This window comes from Choloepus didactylus, chromosome 16 (assembly GCF_015220235.1).
Source record: "Choloepus didactylus isolate mChoDid1 chromosome 16, mChoDid1.pri, whole genome shotgun sequence".
NCBI classification, from domain to species: Eukaryota; Metazoa; Chordata; class Mammalia; order Pilosa; family Megalonychidae; genus Choloepus; species Choloepus didactylus.
Genome location: NC_051322.1, coordinates 62,789,285 through 62,813,895, shown reverse-complemented (window position 1 = coordinate 62,813,895; position 24,611 = coordinate 62,789,285). Strand labels below are relative to the sequence as shown.

Below are 24,611 nucleotides of genomic sequence, written 5' to 3'. Positions count from 1 at the left end.
AAAAGGCAAAAGAAAGGATAAGTGAACTTGAAGACAGAGTAATTCAATGTGAGTACACAAAAGAAAAAATAAGGAAAAAAATCAAAAGATTTGAAATGGATCTCATAAAATGATGGACAACATGAAGCACACAAATATAAGAATCACTGGTGTCCCAGAAGAAGGGTAAAGGGCTAGGAAGAGTATTTGAAGAAGAGCTGAGGAAAACTTTCCAAACCTTGTAAATGACATAAATATGCAAATCAAAGATGTCCAATGAACTCCAAAGAGAATAATCCAAATAAACCTACTCAAAGACATATACTGATTGGATTGTCAAATAAGGAAGAGAAAGAGAAACTTCTGAAAGCAGCAAGAGACAAGCAATTCACCACATACAAAGGAAACAACATAAGACTAAGTACTGACTACTCAGCGGGCACAAGGGAGGTGAGAAGGCAGTGTAATGACATATTTAAGATTCTGAAAGAGAAAAATTGCCAGCCAAGAATTCTTTATCCAGCAAAGCTCTGCTTCAAAATTTAGGGAGAGTTTAAAATTTTCACAGACTAACAAAGGCTGAGAGAATTTGTTAACAAGGGACCTGACCTGCAAGAAATACTAAAGGGAGCTCTACCAGCTAAGAAAAAAAAAAAAAAAAGGAGAGAGAGGTCTGGATAAGAGAACAAAACTGAACAGTTACTAATTAGTGTGACTTAAAGGAAAAAAAGAGAGAAGGGGAAAAAATAGATCTAACAACTAAAAACCAAAGGATAAGACGCCTGGTTCAAGAACTCCCTTCACAGTACTAAGTTTGAATGTGAATGGATTAAACTCTCTAATTAAAAGATACACACTGGTAGAATGGATTAAAAAATATGACCCATCTATATGCTGTTTACACGAGAGTCATCTTAGACCCTGTGACACAAAGAATCTGAAAGTGAAAGGATGGAAAAAAATATTCTACGCAAACTGCAATCAAGAGAAAGCTGGGGTAGCTGTAATAATATCAGACAAAACAGATTTTAAATGCAAAGATGTCATAAGAGACAAAGAAGGACACTGTATGTTAATAGAAGGAATAATTCGTTAAGAAGAAATAACAATTATAAATGTTTATGCACCCAATCAAGGAGCTTCAAAATACATGAGACAAACACTGGCTAAACTGAAGGGAGCAATAGACACGTATACAATAATAATGGGAGACTTCAATATATCACTCTCTTCTACAGAGAGAACAACCAGACAGAGGACCAGTAAAGAAACTGAGAATCTTAACAATATGATAAATGAATTAAGACTTAACAGACATATATAGATCGGTACATCCCAAAGTATCAGGATATATATTCTTCTCTAGTGCCCATGGAACATTTTCCATGATAGGTCATATGTTGGGGCACAAAACAAGTCTTAAAAAATTTAAAAAGATTGAAATTATTCACAGCACATAATCTGAACACTATGGAATGCAACCAGAAATCAACAACTGCCAAAGAAACAGATGTTTCACAAATATATGGAGGTTAAACAAACATACTCCTAAACAACTAGTGGGTAAAAGGAGAAATTGGTAAATACCGAGAGATGAATGGAAATGAGAATACAACATATCAAGACCTGTGGGATACAGTGAAGGCAGTGCTGAGAGGGAAATTCACAGCTCTAAATGCATACATCAAAAAGCAAGAAAGAGCTAAAACTAAAGAAATGGACAACTGAAGAAACTAGAGAATGATCAGCAAACTAACCCTAAAGTAGACAACAAGAAATAACAAAGACTAAAGCAGAAATAAATGAGCTGGAAACAAAGAAACAATAGAAAGAATAAATAAAACCAAAAGTTGGTTCTTTGAGAAGATCAACAAGATTGACAGACCCTAAGCTAGACTGACAAAGTCAAAAAGAGAGAAGACCCAAATAAACAGAATCAGAAATGAGAAGGGGATAATTACTACAGATCCCAAAGAAAGAAAAAAAATCTTAAGAGGATACTATGAACAACTGTATGCCAACAAGCTAGATAATTCAGAGGAACTGGACAATTTTTTGGAAACACATGAACAACCTAGATTAACACAAGAAAAAGTAGAAGACCTCAACAAACAAATAACAAGCAAAAAGACTGCATAAGTCATCAAAAATCAACCTAAAAATAAAAGTCCAGGACCAGGTGACTACATAGGGGAATTTTACCAAACTTTCCAAAAAGAACTGACACCATTCCTGCACAAATTCTTTCAAAAAATTGAAGAAAAAGGAATACTACCTAACTCATTTTATAAAGCTAATACCACTCTCAGATCAAAACCAGATAAAGACACTATAAAAAAGGAAAACTATAGGACAATCTCCCTAATGAATATAGATGCAAAAACCCTGAACAAAATAATTGCAAATAGAATCCAAAGGCACGTTAAAAGAATTATATACCATCAACAAGTGGGGTTCATTCCTAGCATACATGGGTGGTTCAACATAAGAAAATAAATTAATGTAATTCAACACATTAACAAATCAAAAGGGAAAAATCAAATGATCATTTCAATAGATGCTGAAAAAGCAGCTGACAAAATTCAAAATCCCTTTTTGATGAAAACACTTCAAAAGGCAGAAAATGAAGGAACCTTCCTCAATATGATGAAGGGCATATATGAAAAACCCACAGCCAGCATAATACTCAACAGTGAGAGGCTGAAAGCCTTCTTCCAGAGACCTAGAATGAGACAAGGATGCCCACTGTCATCTCTATTATTCAACACTGTGCTAGAAATTCTAGTCAGAGCCATTCGCCAAGATAAAGATATAAAAGGTATCCAAATTGGAAAGGAAGTGGTAAAACTGTCATTATTTGCAGATGATACGATCCTGTATTTGAAAAATCCTGAGAATTCAACCACAAAGCTACTTGAGCTAATAAACAAATTCAGCAGAGTGGCAGTATATAAATCTACACATGTCAGTAATGTTCCTACACACTAGGAATGACCTAACTGAAGAGGCAATCAAAAAAAAAAAAAAAAAAAAATCCCTTCACAATAGCAACTAAAAAAAAATCAAGTACCTAGGAATAAACTTAACCAAGGATGTAAAAGACTTCTACACAGAAAACTACAAAATTTTACTAAAAGAAACAAATAGGACTGAAATAGGTGGAAAAATATTCCATGCTCATGCCTAGGAAGACTAAATATTGTTAAGATGTCAATTCTACCAAAACTGATCTACAGATTCAACACAATTCCAACCAAAATTCGAACAACCTACTTTGAAGACTTGGAAAAGCTAGTTACCAAATTTATCTGGAAGGGAAAGGGGCCCTGAATTGCCAAAAACATCCTAAAAAAAAAAAGAATGAATTGGAGGACTTAACACTTCTAGACTTTGAGGCCTACTATAAAGCTACAGTGGTCTAAACAGCATGGTATTAGCATAAAGACAGACAGATGGATCAATGGAATCAAATCAAGAATTCAGAAACAGATCCCCAGATATATGGCTGACTGATTTTTGAGAAGGCCCCTAAATCCACTGAAGTGGGACATAACACTCTCTTCAACAAATGGGGCTGCAAGAACTGGACAGCCATAATAAAAAGAATGAAAGAGGACCCCTACCTCACACCCTATATAAAAGATAACTCAAAGTGGACCAAAGACCTCAATATAAAAGACAAAACCATAAAACTGCATAAAAGGTTACATACCATAAAACTCCTAGAAGATAATGTAGGGAAACATCTTCAAGACCTAGTATTAGGAGGTCTCTTCTTAGACGTTACAATCAAAGCACAAGCAATGAAACAAAAAATAGATAAATGGGAGCTCCTCAAAATCAAAAGCTTCTGTACCTCAAAGGAATTTGTCAAAAAGGTGAAAAAGCAGCCAATGCAATGGGAGAAAATACTGGAAAACCATGTATCTGATAAGAGACTAATATCTTACGTATATAAAGAAATCCCACAACTCAACGACAATAGCACAAACAGCCCAGTTAAAAAACAGGAAAAGATATGAAAAGACATTTCATTGAAGAGGAAATACAAATCACTAAAAAACACATGAAAAAATGTTCATTTTCACTAGCTATTAGGGAGATGCAAATTAAGACCACAATAAGATATCATCTCACACCAATAAGAATGGCTGCCATCAAACATAGGAAACTACAAATGCTGGAGAGAATGTGGAGAAATAGAAACTCTTATTCATTGCTGGTGGAACTGTATAATGGTACAGCTTCTCTGGAAGAGTTTGGCAGTTTCTCAGAAAACTAGACATTGAATTACCCTGTGATCCAGCAATTTCACTTCTCGGTATACACCCAGAAGATTTGAAAGCAGTGACAGGAACAGACAATTGTACACTGATGCTCACAGCCACATTGTTCACAATTGCCAAGAGGTGGAAACAATCCAAGTGTCCATCAACAGATGAGTGGATATACAAAATGTGAAATATACATATGATGGAATACTACGCAGCAGTAAGAAGCAACAAGGTCCTGAAACATATGGCAACATAGATGAACCCTGAAGATATAATTCTGAGTGAACTAACTCAGACACAAAAGGAGAGATATTGCATGTTGCCACTTCTGTGAACTATCTGAACAATGTAAAACCAGTGTCTTATCATGTAGAATATTGGGGACCTAGTGACAGACAGTAGCTGGTGAGGGGGTGTGCTGGTTTGAAGGTATTATGTCCCCCAAAATACCATTATCTTTGATGCAATCTTTGTGGGCAGGCGTATTAGTGTTGATTAGACTGTAATTCTTTGATTGTTTCCATGGGATGCGACCCACCCAACTGTAGATGATAACTCTGATTAGATAATTTCCATGGAGGTGTGGCCCTGCCCATTCAGCGTGGGCCTTGATTAGTTTACTAGAGCACTATATAAGCTCAGACAGAAGGAGCGAGCTTGCTACAGCCAAGAGGAACACTTTGAAAAACACATAGGAGCCGAGAGAGGAGCTGCAACTTACGGAGACATTCTGGAGACAGCCTTTGAAAGCAGACTTTTGCTCCGGAGAAACTAAGAGAGGACAAACGCCCCAAGAGCAACTAAGTGACATTTTTGAGGAGCTGCAGCCTAGAGAGGAACATCCTGGGAGAAAGCCATTTTGAAACCAGAACTCTGGAGCAGATGCCAGCCACGTGTCTTCCTAGCTAACAGAGGTTTTCCGGGTGCCAGTGGCCATCCTCCAGTGAAGGTATCTGATTGCTGATAAATTACTTTGGATACTTTATGGCCTTAAGACTGTAAGTGTGTAACCAAATAAACCCCCTTTATAAAAGCCAATCCATTTCTGGTGTTTTGCAAAAGGGCAGCATTAGCAAACCGAAACAGGGGAAATGATAATCTAGTATGTTCAGATATGTTAATGATGGTGAATTCAAAGGTATGATAATAGATGGGGGTGATGATTGTTTGTTAATGGGATTGTAAGTATCAGAGCTGTACTGAAGGTGAATAGGATTGAAAGGGGTTGTTTAAAAGCATGCTTCCCACAGATCAACACCACAAAAATAGATAGGTACTTACATGATATACTTCTGTGGTATGACACTAGCACAGAGAATTGACAACAGAAGGGTATACAGGAAAAATCTACATATTGCATACTAGGGACTATAATTAAAAAGAAATACCATACTAGCATTACACAAATACTAGGGACAAATAATTGAGGGCTGACAGGAGCTATGAGATGTTTTGGGTCATAAGAATTGTTTAAAATGGAGGATGATCAGGATTGTATAGCTAAGTGATGATAATGTGAGACATGGATGGATTATTGTGGACAAAACATATGTTATGTGTTCTTCGGAACGCCCTGCTTTTAAATCAAGCCCTCGACATTGAGGCTTGCTTGGGTGAAACTTATGGCTGTAAAGGGGAGGCTAAGTCTAGGAGTCACCTCCAGAGAACCTCTTCTGTTGCTCAAATGTGGACTTTCTCTCTCTAAACCTAACTCTGCAAATAAATTCATCACCCTCCCCTCCGACGTGGGACAGGACCCCCAAGATGAATGAGCCTTCCTGGTGAAATGGAACATGGATTCCAGGAATGAGCCTGACCCTGGCATAGAGGGATTGACAAATGTCTTTTTGACCAAAAGGGGGAAAATCAAGGCAACCAAATAAGGTTTTATTGGCTAAGAGAGTTCAAATAGAGTCAAGAGGTTGTCCTGGAGGTTACTCCTATGCAAGCTTCACCTAGCTATGCCAAATGACCACAATATGATAAGACCAAATCAACAGTAGTCCCGAAAACCTTAAAGAATCCCAGATCCCTATCTGGGACTCTATAATAAAGTTTCATTCACTAAGAGACTTAAATCCTTTAGAGTGCTCCTATGCCAGCTAAGTCCCAAAACCCAGAGGCAATAGCCTCTTCAAGAGCATTAAACAGATGTGTCCTCTTTGCTCATAAAGCTGACATACCCCTTTTCAACATGAATAGGTTAGGGTGGTCACTGCCTAGACATTCCTGAAGATTGGGAAAGTGATTAAACTAGAGGAAGGGGTAGCAACGGCCAAGATGGAATTTAACAAAGGACCATGAATACTGAATCTCGATATAATTTTCTTTTTCTTAGATACTAGGGTACTAGAATAGCTAGAAGGAAAGACCTGAAATTGTGGAACTGTAACACATAGCATCCTTTGAAATTTGTTCTACAGCTACTTGTTAAATTATAATGTGAAAGTTATCACCTTTTTGTATATATGTTATAATTCACAATAAGGAAATAACTGAAACTATGGTACTACAACTCACAACAACTTTGGAAATTTCCTATGTATCTACTTGTTAAATCATACTTTGAAAGATATTATCTTTTTATATACGTCATATTTCATAATAAGGAAATAACTGAAACCGTGGAACTATAACCTAAATATTTTTTGAAATTTGCTCTCTACTTGTTAAACTGCACTTGGAAAGTTATCACTTCTATGTATGTATGTTATATTCAACAATAAAAAAATGATTAAAAAAAAGTTAAAGCTCTGACACACTATAACTGAATGCCAGAATCTGTACATTTTTCAATTAGAGTTGAAAAAAATTAGTGAAACATTGATGAAGGTAACAGATTTGACAGACATTTACAAAAGCAGTATTTAAAATTTAAGTACTTGTGTAGGAAGGCATACTGAATGGATGTAATGACACAAGGTCTGGAATACACTTTCAAAAATTCCAGAAAAAAAATTTAAGTTAGTAGGAAAAAATTAAGAAACAAAATTGGTAAACTCAGTAACTGCAGAAACTGGGTAACTGGCACATGGGGTTTACTATAGTGGAAACTTTCGTGTGTGCCTGAAAACTTCTGTAATAAACTGCTCAAAATTTGAATTATTCCACTAAATACTTTTAACAAACTAGGGACACAGCGATGAATTAGAGTAGTAGTATGAAAACTCAAAATGCTTTGCTGTTTGCTAGTTACTGTTACTATAACTATTGTTAGCTGCTGTTACTTCAACAATAAATATCTATTCTGATACACTTTCAGTATGAAAATAGTAAGCCAAGTGATAGTAAACACTTTCAGGCAAGATAAGAAGTTACTTACCTCCTTTAATTCGGGCCAACCTATAAGTAGTAGTTTAGCTGGGGGTCCGGAAATCAGTTGTACTCGAATAAAGTCAGAAAACTCACGCCAAGTAAAACAAAGATCCTTATTTCCAGGATGACCTGGAATAAATTTGATGCCTCTTACACTTATACTTTGTGTGTTTTCCTAGTGAGGAAAAAGAGATTGAGAAATGACGGGAATAATGCTTAGTTTACAAAAAAAGAAGAAAGAAAATGTTTCGTGCCTACAGATGGCTTATCTGTGTAATATAATGGCAAATAATATACACACCTTCCAATACTAGCATACCATAATTTCCATTCCCATGAGAGCTTCTTTTTTTGTGGAGGAGGGATCCAAAAGGTCCTGGCTTCATCTTTTACTTTAACTTGTCCTAATTCACCTTTTTCACACTGCTTTTCAATCACTCAAATAGTCAAGAATGTGCCTGCACCATAGCTTTTCCACTTGTTCTTTTCTTCTGCTTGCAACAATCTTTACCAGATATACAGGTGGCTTCTCTTTAGGTTTTGCACAATGATTATCTTAGTCAGAGGGGTCTTCCTTGACCACCCTATATAATGACCCCCTATTCCTTTATCCCACATTTTTGTTCTTCACCATGTCCTTTCCATTAAAAGGTAAAAGTGAGGGGCTTTGATTTGTCACTGCTCAATCACTTGCAAACTTTGTAATGTGATTAAATGATATAAACTGATTTCATATTGGCTTAAGAGCTATAGCATTCACATTTTAAGAGTGGCCCTTAATGACTTATTTATCTTAAATTTCCACTAAGCACAAATCTACTTCAACAGATTTTAAAAATCAGAGATAAAACTTCATGTTTTATGTTCTGAAACAACAGTTTGTATTTTCTATAAAAAGACACCACAAAATAACCACAGATCAATTTCCCTGAAAAATCCAATGAGCTCAAAATTTTCAGTATTTAGAAAGTGAATTAAATAGATATTCATTAGTAAAATTTATTAAAAGTTCAAAATACACACAGTTTATCTTAGAATTCCATAGTTACAGCAAAACAACCAAATGTCCTTTAGATGGGGTAAATTTCTATTTTAAGTCATGTTAGAAGTCACTCTGGTTTTATTTCAAATCTGGAAAATGAAATATACATAATGCATTTACAAACACATGATGAGTACAAATAGAATTAACTACAAAAATGTGAAAATGGACCAAGATAATAGACTTCAGTTGTAAAATGACAGAAAGGATAAAGAAAGCCAACTTGACTAGAGATCTGGGGGGAAAAGGTGTGAGATTATGCTAGAGTGGAATACTACAGAGTGTTTTAGACCATTCCAAGGAGATGTATTTTAAATTTAGTGGAGTATAAAATGCTGATAGGCCTGACAGGTGGTATAAGATGAGAAGTGAAAACTGACCACTAGATTTGAACACCATCAGAGTGGTTTGCAAGAGAAGGACAGAAAACGATGTGAAAAGAGTATATGAAACTCTTCCAAGAATTTTACTACAAAAAGGAGGAAAGAAATAGGTCAGTAGATGGAGAGGGATGCAGGGCCAAAGGAAGTTTTGGTGTTTTCTTTTCTTTTGGGGTTGGGGGGGTGTGAGGGGTGAGGGTTTAAGATGAGTGATATTATAGTATCTTTATATGCAGATGGGAATGACCTAAAGGGGGGAAAACTGAAGATGTACAAAAACAGGCTACAACTGAAGAGCAATTAGGTAAAAGAAGATGGGAGTTAGTGCATAAAGTGATAACAGCAGGGACCACTCATGTGTAACAATAGAAGTACAGTTTTCTGATTTTATCTATAAATATTTACACATGGAGAGAAGCTAGATATAAATATTTATACATGGGCTGAAGCTAGATAATAGGAGAACCTGAAGGTCAAAGAGGAGACTATCTCTGTAGAATAGATAAAATGTCATAAAAAGTTCTTCAGCAGGGCAAAGATACAATGAAAGTAGTATTCTAAAAATTAGAAAATATCGTTAACAGATTAATGGAGACAGAAACTAGTTAGGAAGGGCTATAACAAGGAGGCTCTTCTCATGGTTATCCTGTAAAATAAAAAATGTAATGGAGGCTCTAAAAGGGAGAACAGTTTTAAATGTTTAGGGTCATCAGGAAGTGGTCTGAAATTGGTTAACGAATTAAAAGGCTTTAGTTACACCATTAATTGTAGAAAAAAACTGAAGTAGCTCTAATTTGATTCTCTAAATACATTCAACTTTCTTGATTCTGAGAGAACACTTACTCTCTCATCTACCCTGGCCTAGCAGGTTCTTGAAGACCCAACCCCAACATCTCTTTTTCCCCAAAGCTGTCTTGGTTTCTCCAAGCAGAGTACATCATGCTTGTTTTTTTGTTTGAAACTGAAAGAATTCATCCAGAATTTTTATTTTACAACCTAACCTGAATTAACTGTCTAGCTGCAAACTTTAAGAACTCATTTCCTCCTCACTATCCTGTTTAATGTTGGTGGTGAGCACCATGAAATTTTATTTTAAAAGCTACATGAAAATTACCATTACACACATACAAAAATATTTTGGGATGAAATGATATGATGTCTGGAATGTGATTCACAATGATATATGGCAAGGGGGACGTGGATAGGTATATAGATGAAATAAGACTACCACAATTGTTGAAGTTGAGTAATGGGTATATGAGAATTCTTTATACTATTCTGTCTTCTTTCGTATATGCTTGAAATTTCTATAACTTTTTATTAAAAAGTTTTTCATGTCTTTCATGACTTTTCACTTTAAACACTGAAATCAAACTTCTTAGTGATTTCAGTTCCTCCCAAACTTTTTGCTATACGTAAAACAATGGAATAAACCAACTATTATGGAAAGTAGCCATACCTGGAAAGTAGTTTTCAAATTTGAGCTGTCAAGTCCAACCCCAGCAACTCCCAGAGCAGATAAAGAACTTGGTGAAAATGCCTGAATCTGATTTCCATACTGATCAGTAACTATTACAACTTAAAAAAAAAAAAAAAAAAAAAAAAAAGGGAAAGTTTCATTTTAAAGACTTATCTTTTTAATAAAATGAACTTAGATGTTTACACATAGAAAATCACTCAATTTGGTTTTCTTATATAGGTAACTTTTTAGTAAAAAAAGATTTTATTCATTTCTTTTGCAACTGCTACGAAAGTATGACTCAAGAATCTATGTAAGTATATTTAAATTATATATTTAACACAATGCAGATGTTAATCAGATTTTTCATCATGAAAATCTGAAGGAATTTAGTATTACATAATAGTCTAGCTAGAAGAAAAATAAAGGATACACAGGACTTCATTGCTATATTTTAATATTAACTATTATTCTAACAAAAAGCAACATTATTTTTCAACAAACTATTTTGTTTGTTTTTGATAAACTGATTTCATGGGTTTGTCAGCCTAGGCAAAGAGGGTCATATAACACTTCAATCTTCCAACAATAGATTTTAAACCAGTAAGACTACATAAACCTGAAACGGAAAGTTTCCCTTCAGATTATGTATGCCAAAGCACAAATGTAAGGAAACATTATACAAGTGTTTTAAAGAAGGAAAGTAGGCCACACTAACCGATTTCCCCTTGAAGCTCTTGGCCCATCTGTACTGTTTTTCCTCCTTTTAACTCACATTTTAAATGTTTAGGTTCATCAGGAAGTGGTCTGAAATTGGTTAATGAATTAAAAGGCTTTAGTTACACCATTAATTGTAGAAAAAAAACTGAAGTAGTTCTAATGTGCTAGAAGGTAACATATATAGGTAACATTCAAATTCTAGAACTTTAATATAACTCCCCTTTCAAATACTTCTTTTTAATATATATTTTTATATTTATAATAAATAGCTTTAATTCAAAAGGAAATGGGGAAAAGAAAGCCTGCAAAATGATAGAGAATACTAACAACAACAACAACAAATACAGCAGTGTTAGGTCATAATATTTATGCTGGATTTAAAGAAAATTACAACAGCAGAGCACTGAGAAAGAAAGATGGATCAGTAAGAAGTAACTCATCAAAGCATCTGGTTGTGGTCAGAGAGAAGCATGTTTGAAATGTTTAATCACAAACACGGAGGGGCTCTAAATTTAGGGAATAGTATGCACATGGGAAATGAATTAAGTGAAGGAGGTTATTGGAAAAGAGGTGGCCAAGGAATTGACAGGCCAGGGAGTTAGGTTTTTTTTTGTTTTTTTTTAAACATATTCATTGAAGTCGTCCCACTTTTCTATCATTTCTACATATTAGGTCTGGTTGGGTTCAGCACTACCATCACTAACCACTGATAACATTTTTTCCTTCACAAAATACACTGACCACACTGCATATTTTGTATTTTTCATGTCTATCATTTTGCAGGTGCTTTCATTATTGATTACACTAGGAGGACTTTCCTTTAATGAAGGTTCTAGTTCTTCCAGGTACTAGAGGACCAATTAAGAAACGAGTTACAGTGATAATAGGAATTAATCGCTATCAATGGTAAAGCTTTATTCCAGAGACAACATAACCTATTTCACAGAAACCACAATATTTTCTACATTAAAAACAACTTTTTACAGGTGTACATTACAGAAAGATATTTTTGTTGCCATATGCTGAGCTATGAAATACTTCACAATATAGTAAATGCACAAACCTTACTGAAAATGCACTTTCCAATGACACATGATCATCTTGGAATGAAACCTGGCAATAGCGCATATCTTTTACAGATGTTGGTACTTGTACATCAGGAAGTAGACCCTGAAGCAAGTGTTCTTTGTTAATCTCAGGAGTCCAATTAACCTAGAAGAGAAATTATATGTAAGATTAACATAAAACATAGTCTGCCACTTATCTTATGGAAGACTAATTTTAAAGCTAAATTATAACTCATCCTTCCAACACCCAAGGGAAAAAATTCCTGTTATGACCATGTTATTATGGTAAAAAAAGAATTATCTGTATTTTTTGTTTCTGTTTATGTTCAGATATCTTTCAGTGCACTAGAATAAGAATTCTTAAGTCATTTTTCTTAATTAAATTCAGTTTTATTGAAATACATTCACACACCATACAATCATCCATGGTATACAATCCACTGTCCACAGTATGATAACATAGTTATGCGTTCATCACCACAATCTATCTCTGAACATTTTCCTTACATCAGAAAGAACCAGAACAAGAATAAAAAATAAAAGTGAAAAAAGAACACCAAAATCATCCCCCCATCCCACCCCATTTGTCCTTTAGTTTTTATCCCCATGTTTCTACTCATCCATACACTAGACAAAGGGGGTGTGATCCACAAGATCTTCACAATCACACTGTCACCCCTTGTAATCTACATTATTATATAATCGTCTTCAGGAGTCCAGACTGCTGGGTTGGAGTTTGGTAGTTTCAGGTATTCTAGCTATTCCAATACATTAAAACCTAAGAGGTGTTATCTGTATAGTGCATAAGAATGTCCACCAGAGTGACCTCTCGACTCCATTTGAAATCTCTCAGCCACTGAAACTATTTCGTCTCATTTTGCATCCCCCTTTTGGTCAAGAAGATACTCTCGGTCCCACGATGCCGGGTCCACATTCATCCCCGGGAGTCATATTCTGCACTGCCAGGGAGATTTACACCCCTGGGAGTCGGGTCCCACGTAGGGGGGAGGGCAGCGAGTTCACCTGTCGAAATGGCTCAGTTAGAGAGAGAGAGGGCCACATCTGAGCAACAAAGAGGTACTCAGGGGGAGATTAAGTCATATTTTAAAAAATTAGAGCTTTGCCACAAGATCGTCACTAGGATCATTATATTTAAAAATAAATTATAAGTCAGGTCAAGGGATCACTTCTAAGAGATAATATTCCATTGTTTTATGAAAAGAATCTTAAGATTAATGTGAACTCTTATTAAGCAAGATGAAAACACCAAAGTTACATGGAATTACTTTGCTGGCCATCCTTTGTCTTAATCCGTTCTTGAGAGCCTTTAGCTATACCTTAATTTTACACCTCTTGCATTTCACATTTTAACTTGTTACTAGACTTATTTTTTTCTTTTAATGAAGAAATTGGAAAATGTGATTGATTTTAAAAAAAATGGAACTTCCAGCAGACCTGATTTGAAAGTTATTCATGAACATTTTTCAGTGACAACAAGCAAGTTTCAAGAAAGGAAGCGTCAAGGAAAGGAAACTTGTTTATAAAGTTATACTGCCACCTCATCCCCCCAACCCTCACGAGACTAGAGAACAAGGATGTGACAGAAATACCCAACCTCTGCCTACCCCACCCCTTTCAGCTAGGAAAAGAAACACTGCTTTGTTTCAATAAATGGGAAGTCTGTGGAAAGCATGGCAGGCATCCCAGCTTTAGAACAAGATGAGAGGTACTAAATACCTACAAGTTTAATTCCTATAGAAATAACTGGGTTTGCTAGGTACTGGCTAGTGCCAGGAGCAAATCTTCCAACTCATATAATAGCTGTTTAGTAACAACAAATAATTTTATTTCATCATTTCACAAAGTTGTCCTTGAAAAGCACAGATATATAAATGTATTGCTTCACAGCTTTATTTCTGAAATCATAAGCAATTCAAAGTGATCATCATAAGGCATCTGTTAAAAGATCTTCCAGCAGAGCTGCCCTAGTTTAAACATTACATTTTAAGATTAACTGACTTTCAGGAGTCTCTTCAAAAAAGAAAATTATTGCTTCCATCTGTGCTTTTCTTAGACTAAAAGCATACTGCAAAAAACTCTACTTTAAAAATTAATACTGCAAGATACAGTAACATAGTAAAGAACTTGCCTTTTTTAGAATCCTAGAGAACATTTCATTGTAAGAAACTATTTAACCCATAATTAGAATACAGTGTACACAGTATTTTTCAGTTCGGTGATCCAAAATGCAAAGGTTTCCAGATACAATCTTGTTCTCTAATACTGCTCCAGGTGGGATGTCAATTCTGTCACCATGATCTGCGATGATGATAACTGTTACCTTTAATTAAACATTCTTGCCAAATGTCACATCTCCTGAAACAGTGAGGTAATCCAATTCAAGCATATCTGGTATACTTTCAAATCTCCTTAGGTAATCCTGAACGTTTATAAAAGAACTGCCTCATTTAACCTAGGGTACTGAAGGAAATTCCCGTTTTTCTCTCATTGTCAATGATCCTGCATTAAGGCTATAAAGGTCTGACATCACAAGCAGGAGATCTGATGTGGTTTTGACAGGCAGAAAATGGCTCCTAGGAACATTAATACCCAGAGAATTCTCAAAACTTTTAATGGCAGCTCCTACTGCAGTTTCCAAATGAATGACATTCAGACCTTCATCCAAAGTCTTTGGATTCACAATGATTTCCATAACAGTGATATTCTGCTCCTGCAGTCTTTTAACTGCTGCAAGAGAGAGCCATAAATTGTTTGTTTGTATTAAATATTTTGAATTTTGATACAGACTTGAACTCATCGACACGTGCTTTTGGCATTTGAGTGATTTCCACCCGTCTGTTTGCCTTCATACTTAGTGAGCGTCCCCACCCTTTACAATCCACCCGTGTTTTATTTGTGACTTCCATGACCAATTCACAGCGTTTCCCATTGGGTGGGTTCATTAGATGATTAAGAATATAAAGATCCACTGTGTCACCCAGATTATCTATGTTAGACACATAAATATACTCTTTGCCTTCTCCTATAAGGGCATTAAGCAAACCAGAGTTGGAGAAAATGGCATAAATATCACCATGTCCTGAGGGATACCAAGCTTCATTATTTTCCCGAGTATGATACAGACTTTGCCACAGGCAATAAAGATTCTTTATTAATCCTTGGGCACCTGCTTTGATTAAAAGTGTAGATTTTCACACGACAATGACTGTACTTTTGTAGTATTTATCTGTGTTAAGAGTTCTTCAGAACACGAGGAACATCTGTATCATAGGTTTTGTTCAAATGTTCAATATGCTGAACCATCAGATCCAAGAAGGTATTCTCATGCCTCACACCAATCAGACTTTTAGGGCCGTTGCAGCCCATGCTGGTTCCCAAACCACCACTGAGTTTCACCAACACCAACTTGTTCAACGCAGAGGATATATTACCAAAATGGTAAGCCTCTGGCCTTTATTTTTTTCATAGGGTTGAATTGAATCTTCTGGAGGTCTCTGAATTTTCCCCCAATCCACAGAATGCCCCTTTTCTTGCAAAAATCTATGAAATAGCTTCCAAAATCCATCAAGGTCTTTAGTATGCTCAAACTCATATGATGGTGTTGTGGTGAGTATTTTTTCTAGTTCCTTCTTCACAGATAATTCTAGCTCTTGTCGAATGACTTCTTGGAACTGGGAGGCGCCATCTTGAGACATTTCTTTGCTAAGATCTTCCTCCTCTTCCTTCAACAGCCAGGAAATTGGGGACACTTATGGCGACCGGGGAAGAAGGCTCACAGGCAAGGAGAATATGTCGCCCCTGAGGTACCCTTCTCTCTACCCTCCCCTTACACATGCACACCCCTCCTCACCAGTGGTCACAGCCCGGCTGCTGACCTTCTCTCTCTGCCCACCAGGCTGACTGTCTAGACGCATTTTCAAAGTTGATATCCTACTCTATCCTAATTTTAAACTTTCATTCTTTCCATTTAAGATTTTTTAGCTTAACTTTCTCTTCAGTTATGATTTTCAAAAAAACAGATATTCCAATATTTTGAATTCTTGTTTAATCTGATCTACCCTTCTTAGCCACCTTTTAATCTCTTTAAGCAATCTTTATTTCTTCATCTACTTTTATTTTTATAATGGAGACAAGAGACAAGCAGGAGTTACACAAGAAATGATGAAGGCTTCTTCCCTCATCATAGCTGCAAGCTTCTAAATACGTTATCAGCCCAATTCAGGTTGATTTTCCTGAATCTTGGCTTCTTTCTCCAATGACCACAAAACCACAATAAAAACTGTACAATTAACGAAAAAGTAGTATTTAATATCTCACTGACAATAAGGAGGTGCATGTTTTTAAATTTTTGGTGCCTAAAAAACATGTAAGTACCAGATTTGAGGCAGAATGTATAAAACTAAGGCACACACCAGCCAGGCAGGGACTTCTACACCACATAGCAAGGACCCTGTTGGAGAGGCCAAGACTGTGTTTAAGATGGGTGAGTGTTTGGCCCAGAACACCACTGGGGATGGGTGGTTGAGCTGGCTGATGAACACGGAAGGGAGCAGGCTTCCACACCCTGTGCCCCCTTCTCAACAGCTGGCTGGGATAACAACCCTTGGCAGACCCGCGGCCAAAAATCCCATGCCGGGGACTGGCGGCTGGAGCCGTGAGAAGAGCACATAAGGGGACAGCTTTGAATATGCAGTGCACCCATGTCAGCAGTTGGATGGGGAGATAACACTTCACAGCCCCAGAGCTGAAAACACCTGTGAGGAAACTCGGGATTTGGGGATCTTGTGACTGCAGCCACTCTTCCTCCACAGAACCCAGTGGGGTGCACAGCAGAGAGGCAAGGGTGACGCACAGAAGTGCTGGGAGCCCCTCCTCAACCCCAGGGACGCATGGGCGCATGGCGGATAGGCTTCAGGGCATTAGAGCTGGAAGGTGAGATGCACAGCTCCACAGCCCCAGAATACTCCACCTGCAGCCCCGGGAACTCCCGGGACCGTTGTGCCCTGGAGCTAATGCCCTGTCGAACTGCATAGGACCTGCTCCCCTTCCACAGGGTGGGCAGTCCCGAGTGCACACGGAAAATTGCTGTGCTAATTGGATTTGCACCTGGTTTGAATCCCACTCAGTGCACAGATGAAACTCGGGTAGAACTGGCTTGAGGGAAAGAGGTGGCTCAAAGATGCCACCTGCTGGCAGAAAAGGGAAAGTACACTCAACCAGGCTGTAGCTCTGCCATATTATAAACGGTCAAATAAATCTGCATACCCTAAAATATCCCTATCAAGATAAGCAAATGTCACAAGGCCAAAAACTGAAAATTATAAAGCATATGAAGAAACCAGGATATATGGACAACCTAAATAACCAAATTAAAAAGCCAGAAGAGACAAAGAACTTGGAACAATTAACCAAAGTAGTACACACAAATCTCCCAAACAACAATGTGATGGCTAATGACATAAAGGACATCAAGACCCTAGAAGGGGAAAAAGAAGAATTTGAAAGAGTAAATAAAAAAAGAGCAGATCTTATGGAAATAAAAGGTACTCTTGTTCAAATTAAAAATACACTGAGACACAACAGCAGATTTGAAGAGGTAGAGGAAAGAATTAGTGAACTAGAGGCACAAGCTTAGAGAATGGAAAAGAGAAGATCATGTACCAGGAGAAGCTTTCTAATCAATGTTTCTTAACCTTAATAGGAAACCAGAAGGTGCTAAATTCCTAAAAAGTATTGCTGTAAGAAAGCAAAAAAGAAGTTCAAAAGTCAGTTAATTGGCACCTCTTTTAAAACACTCGGCTTCAAACCTGTTGATAGGTAAAAACGGCTCATGCCCAAGCAGGGTTAGGATTACTCCTTTCTCAATCTTCCTTTTTCTTATAAAGAGAGGAAACAATAAATTGGCTGGAGTAAGAGCTACTCCAAGTAAGATTTTAAAAATAAGAGTGGCTGCACTTCTGCTAAAAATTCTTTTAAAATTATTATATACATAAACTCGTGATGTAAGAGTATAAAAGAATAATTCTTACATCTTGTCCCACAATGTTAACTCTCCAAAAATTTAGTTAATTGGGACATGCCTTATGAAAGGGTTTCACAAATGCTGGTTTTCTAGAGATGGGGAGATGTTTACCTCCAAATGCTTTAAAGAAACCTGGATTTTTAGAAAATTATTTCCCCACACTCAAGATTTGAGGAATTTTATCTACAGATGTCAGGGAAAAAGTATGGTCAGTTCTGCCATAATGCTTGTTTTGTCAATGCAAACTTCTTCTAATGCAATTAATAATTAAATAAGGGAACAATGTGAGCATAAAGCAAATTGCACATTTGCTTATACACAACTTCACCCATGAAAACAGTAGGTGAATGCAGAATAATGCACCCAGTTGAACCAAGCCAAACAACAAACTTCAAACACCTATCAGCTACCTTGATGGACTGTGTGTTATGAGCAGCACAGGTCCACATCTAGTGTTACAAACTTTCCACCCAATTTCAGATAATTCCCCTCCTGGCACTTCATAATAACTCAAAAGCTGCAACCCTACTGACATGCACAACAACAAGCAAGGCAAATGATACTTTTATAGAAGCTTTTATTTATTTAACCATTTAATACATGTTACTCTATTTGCTACCGTTTTATTAGGTTCCTACCTTTTTTTTTTAATGGATCACAAGTTTGAGTGTAATGACTCTAATTCCCACTTTCTCCATAAGGCATGTGATTTTTGTTGTATGATTTTGATTACAGCAGTGATTTTTTGGACTGTATATGTAGTGTTATAGCAGAATTGATTGTACTTTGAAAGACACAAAATAGACTGCTCATTATTCTTTCAATCAGCCATAAAGGGCATGCTACAAAGCTGTCCACTTGCGTGATAAGAATCTTTCTGCCAGTTTTGACCTGTTCCCTGTTAAGGGAGATGTTAAGCCTCAATATGCAGATTCACCCTATCAAGGTAAACAAAGCACATTCAGATGAATGTACCTGATGTGGCCCACCTGAAGTTACTGAGGAAAGACAAAACTATTTTCCCCAAGGATAATACTTTCAAGAGTGTGGTACACCAGTTTCAAATGGCCAAATCAGGACTCTGTAGTTAATGTTTCACTGTCGGCCTTTAACAGAACTTTCATTTAGTGCTTTCAGTATAGCTACAAATATTTTAATATATGCAGTAAACACATGTTTTTGATAAGGAGGTATTCTTCATTGTGACTACAAAACTAAACAAAATGAGTGGACCTAGGAACTTCCCACCTGGGGAATTTCTGCTATTCTCTTAAGTAATAGGGCTCCCAAATTTAATAAGCCAAGCCCTCGATTTAGAGGCTTGCCCTTATGAAACTTACCTTTCCAATGGCAAAATTAAGCCTACTTATAACTATGTCTAAGAGTCATCCCCAGAGAACCTCTTTCATTGCTCAGATGTGGCCTGTATCTCTAAGCCAATTTGGCAAATTTACTCATTAACCTTCCTCCTAAGTGTGACATGACTCCCAGGGATGAGCCTGGCCCTGGCATCGTGGGATTGAGAACGTCTTCTTGACCAAAAGGGAGAAAAGAAATGTAACAAAATAAAATTTCAGCAGCTAAGAGATTTCAAATAGAGTAAAGAGGCAATTCTGGAGGTTAGTCTTATGCGTTACATAAATATTCCTTTTTAGTTTTTAGTGTATTAGAATAACTAGAAGGAAATACCTGAAACTGCTGAACAGCAATGCAGTAGCCTTGATTCTTGATGATGACTGCACAAATATATAGCTTTTATCATGTGATTGTGATTGTGAAAACCTTGTAACTGACACACTCTGGACTCGGAATATGGGCACATGAGTAATAAGAACAAAAATACATATATATAAATAATGGGGGGACAAGGAGTATGGGATATTGTGGGTGTTCTTATTTATTTATTTATTTATTGGTTTGGAGTAACGAAAATGTTCTAAAATTGATTGAGGTGATGAATCTGTGTGCCACTGATTGTATACTTTAGATGCATTATATGGTGTGTGAATATATCTCAATAAAATTGCATTTAAAAAAAAGAAAAGAAAAAACTAAAAAAAATGATAACTGAAATTTTGTTTTAAGTGTCAAAATCATTTTCCTAAGTAAAAGTTTGTCACATAGGAACCCATCCACATTCCAGTTTAATCCATGAAAATAATCTTATTTAACCTAGATTTTTTAAAATGCAGTTTTATGGAGATATAATCACACACCATATTAATTTCATTTCTTTTCCCCCTTTCGGTCAAGACGGCATTCTTAATACCCCAATACCCCAATGCCAGGGCCAGGCTCAACCCTAGGAGTCCTGCCCCTCATTGCCAAGGAGACCTTACACCCTGTTTTAGTTTGCTAATGCTGCAGAATGCAAAACACCAGAGATGGATAGGCTTTTATAAAATGGGGGTTTATTTCGCTACACAGTTACAGTCTTAAGGCCACAAAGCATCCAAGGTAACACATCAGCAATCGGGTACCTTCACCGGAGGATGGCCAATGGCGTCCGGAAAACCTCTGCTAGCTAAGAAGGCAGCTGGTGTCTGCTCCAAAGCTCTGGCCTCAAAATCGCTTTCTCCCAGGACGTTCCTCTCTAGCAAGCTTGCTCCTCTTCAAAACGTCACTCACAGCTGCACTCACTGAGTTCCCTCTCTCTGAGTCAGCTCATTTATATGGCTCCACTGATCAAGGCCCACCCCGAATGGGCGGGGCCACGCCTCCATGCAAACATCTCATCAAAATCATCATCTACAGTTGGGTGGGGCGCATCTCCACGCAAACAACCTAATCCAAAAGTTCCAACTTAATCCCCACTATTATGTCTGCCCCACAAGACTGCATCAAAGAATACGGCTTTTTCTGGGGGACATAATACATTCAAACTGGCACACACCCCTAGGAGTCAGTCCCACATTTGGGGGGGTGGGGTGGGGGTAGTCAATTTATTTGCAGAGTTGGCTGAGAGAAAGCTAGCCTAGAATTTTAATAAAATTATTTTCCTGTGGTAAGCTGCTTCTTAGAGGCTACCCTATAAAACAACTTCTTTAGTCTTCCAAGCATAAACACACGAAACAATTTTGCAAATAACCAATACGTTTGAGATACTTACTTTAATTTTTTCTGCTAAAGCTGATGTTATATTAATTTCTCTTTCTCCTTCATCATACATTTGAAAAATAAGATTATGCATAATATCGCCTGCTATCCAATTAACTTCATCCTGATGTTTGATCTGGATTGCCTTTTGTCCTTCCACACTAAATATCTGGAGTCTTGCAACATGGCTACTGGGAAGCAATTTAATAGTCTTCTCCACAGCTGCCACATCTTTACAACTCTAGGAAGAGGGGAAAACACACATATACACTGAATGACATCTGTATTGAAGACATTTTTTGGCTTTAATGGTAAATCCTTTATATTGTTGAAGAATCTTAGTTTCAGTATTGTGGAAGAACCTCATATAATTTTATACTCAGATTTTGTGATTAGAAGGGCATTTTACTATTAATAGTTCCATTTATACCATCATGTTATAAATAATGAGTGGCCACATTTTTAAAACCAAAAACTAGCTCTTACTGGTGAGTTTATTTAAAAGTTTTGAAAACTTATGAAATTTTAATCATATGTCACAAGTTCAGTGACTAACATTTATCAATAAGAATAAAGATGTCAGAAATTAAGAACTTTCCATAAAATACATTTAACAATGTTAGTTTACATGGAAGCCTCCGTGCCTTTTCAATTCATAATACACTGGGGTAAGTGATCAAGGTTGCTTACAGCCAGAGAAGGGCTCTACATGTCCTGAAAGCTAAGGAGATCAATACACTTGGTTATCCATAACTATTTATTGGCATACCAATATTCCACAGATCAGTTAAGAAGAGCTGGATTATGCTAAATAAATTAATTTCAGGCACACAAAATTAAAACATTACATCATTGTTTCATGATCTAGCTGTAATGTATTTCACAGGATATACAAAATTCAAAATAAGCCTAACCCTAAAATACCCCTACAATCTTAATTCCTGTCTCCTTCAACAAGTTGTTGCTATTCCTATCAATGACCATCCATGTGACTGATGATATATGTAAAACTGCTGCCTCACAGAAATATTAGGCGAATACCCTATCCTCTTATGTATCTTATTTGCTTGATTCCTTAAATTCATGATTTATTGTCTTTAGGATAACATTTGTAACTACATATTACAAGATATACCTTGTCCCTGTCTTACAGAATTGGATACTTGGTCTCATTTCTGTTGCTGTTTCATAATAAGTAACTAATTCCTAATGCTTGCTACTCTTGCTCCAAACCCAGATTCCTCCCTAACTCCAAGTCCTGTAACTTCTGACCCCTTTGTAAAATAGTATCCTCAAAAATACATTGCACACATTATTGCATAAAGGAAATATATAACAAGCATTTGAAGATTATCAAGTATAATCAGACTGAAAAGAAAAAACTGGAATAAAATTGAGTCATCTCATTCTAATTAAGACCAAAAAAAGCCCTTTCATCCTTTTGAAGCTCAAGATATGTTACTAAGTGATGTATAATTAATAGACAAGTACAAGTTAAACAACTGAGTAGGTTATTTGTTGTCTACCATATCAGTTATTATGAATTCGTAAGTATTTTACTTGTTTAAGTATCTGTTATCCCGTTTAACAAATCAAGTGTTTACAGCACTTCCTCCTTCATGTTGGCGTCACCATCAGCCATGACACATGTTCAGTAAGAAATATTCCACTGGCATATTATATAGAATTCCCTTTAAGACAAATTGCTAATAAAAAGTGTGCATCTGTAAAAAACTTATACACAAATTAGATGTTTATACATCCTTCCGTGGTGATTTATGTGGGGATATTTACTGGAATTTCTCAGAAACAAATGTAAACTATAAAAAACAATAGTAAAATGTAAAACTGATACAAAAATAACAATTTTAACATAAGGAAAAATTAATTTGAGGAAAACATAAATCAATAGCTATAGATGTTGTAAAAGCCTTTATCCAAGAAAACTACTAATATCTGGCATACGTTAAATGTCCACTATATAAATCCACCATACAATTTCATGTTGCCTTCTTTTCCTCCCTTTGGCAAAAGAACGCCAAATATTTCATTTTTAAAAGTCACCTTAACATTATAAAGATGTTAAAGAATATTTTTATAAAGACTCAATATAATTATCAATGAGTAACAATAACTTACAGGTATTTCAAGTCTTGCTTTAAGCGTCTGGTCTTTTTTAATATTCTGAACTTGAATTGCAGACCCACTTAAAATACTAGTTCCAGAACTGCTGCAATCCACAACATAGACTGGAAGATTTGGAGCACCTAAAAACTATTGGAAGCATACAAAATAGTTTAAGACTCCAATGAAACCTAACTTAATCATTCAATAATTGCTATCAAAGTTTCAAACAATTCACTACAGGTACCATTTCTAACTAGAAACTGGCAAATTCAAAATTCTAGGCAATTTCTGAATGAAATGAGTAATTTTCTACAATGCTAAGTAAGCTTTACCTGTTTTGGAAAAGAAAAAACAACTTCCTCAACCACTTTTATTTGCTTTTTACTTATTGTGCTGGTAGAAGGAGAGGGAGAAAGGGTGGGGACCAGCGGCAGGGAGAGGGAGAGGGCGTGAGCTTAGAGTTGCGCCCTGGAGATGCTAAGAGAGAGAAACACCCCATAGAAGCTCAGAGAGGACACCACTGGAACCAGAAGCTGAAAGCAATGAGACCAGGAGTGAAGGATCAGCACATGCTGGTCATGTGGCTTTCTACTTGATAGAGGAACCCTGGATCCAGCTGCCTTTCTTCAGAGAAGGTATCCTCTTGTTGATGCCTTAATTTGGACGTTTTCACAGCCTTAGAATAGCAAACCTGTAAGCTAATAAACCCCCTTTGTAAATGCCAACTCATTTCTGGTATACTGCATTTTGGCAGCATTAGCAAAGCAAAACATTTATCTATTTGGGTCTTCCTTTCCTTTTTGTGGTCATTTATCCACCTCCATTCTTCCCCAATTCTAAAGGATATTACTACCACGTTGCTCATAAATGAACTACATCAACTGAAATGAGGGAGATGGAGCCAGGGAAGGAGAGGGGAGGAAACTTTCATCCATAAATTTCTTTATAAAGCTGGCATCTTTATTGGCTTAGGATGCTAAAAACTACTGGCAAAAAGATTTCTTGCAAATTTCTCCATGGAATAATCAGTAAACACCTAGATACTAGGTAAAGCTTGCTCTTAAGTAGCTAAAAGACACGGTTGTTGCCACTTACTAAAATGGGACTCA

General features: G+C 36.6%; 1 protein-coding gene across 4 annotated transcripts in view; it reads right to left on the bottom strand.

Moving 5' to 3' along the window:
- The window catches only part of SMCHD1 (structural maintenance of chromosomes flexible hinge domain containing 1), a 202,058-nt gene that overhangs the window by 72,594 nt on the left and 104,853 nt on the right, over nucleotides 1-24,611 (bottom strand). For all 4 annotated transcript variants that reach the window (XM_037805484.1, XM_037805486.1, XM_037805485.1 and 1 more), the window contains exons 24-29: nucleotides 23,515-23,649; nucleotides 21,389-21,616; nucleotides 12,233-12,381; nucleotides 11,168-11,256; nucleotides 10,450-10,568; nucleotides 7,576-7,743 (exon numbers count right to left, since the gene is read on the bottom strand). In XM_037805484.1, the coding sequence (XP_037661412.1) occupies nucleotides 7,576-7,743; nucleotides 10,450-10,568; nucleotides 11,168-11,256; nucleotides 12,233-12,381; nucleotides 21,389-21,616; nucleotides 23,515-23,649 (888 nt within the window). The remainder of the gene's footprint in view (nucleotides 1-7,575; nucleotides 7,744-10,449; nucleotides 10,569-11,167; nucleotides 11,257-12,232; nucleotides 12,382-21,388; nucleotides 21,617-23,514; nucleotides 23,650-24,611) is intronic.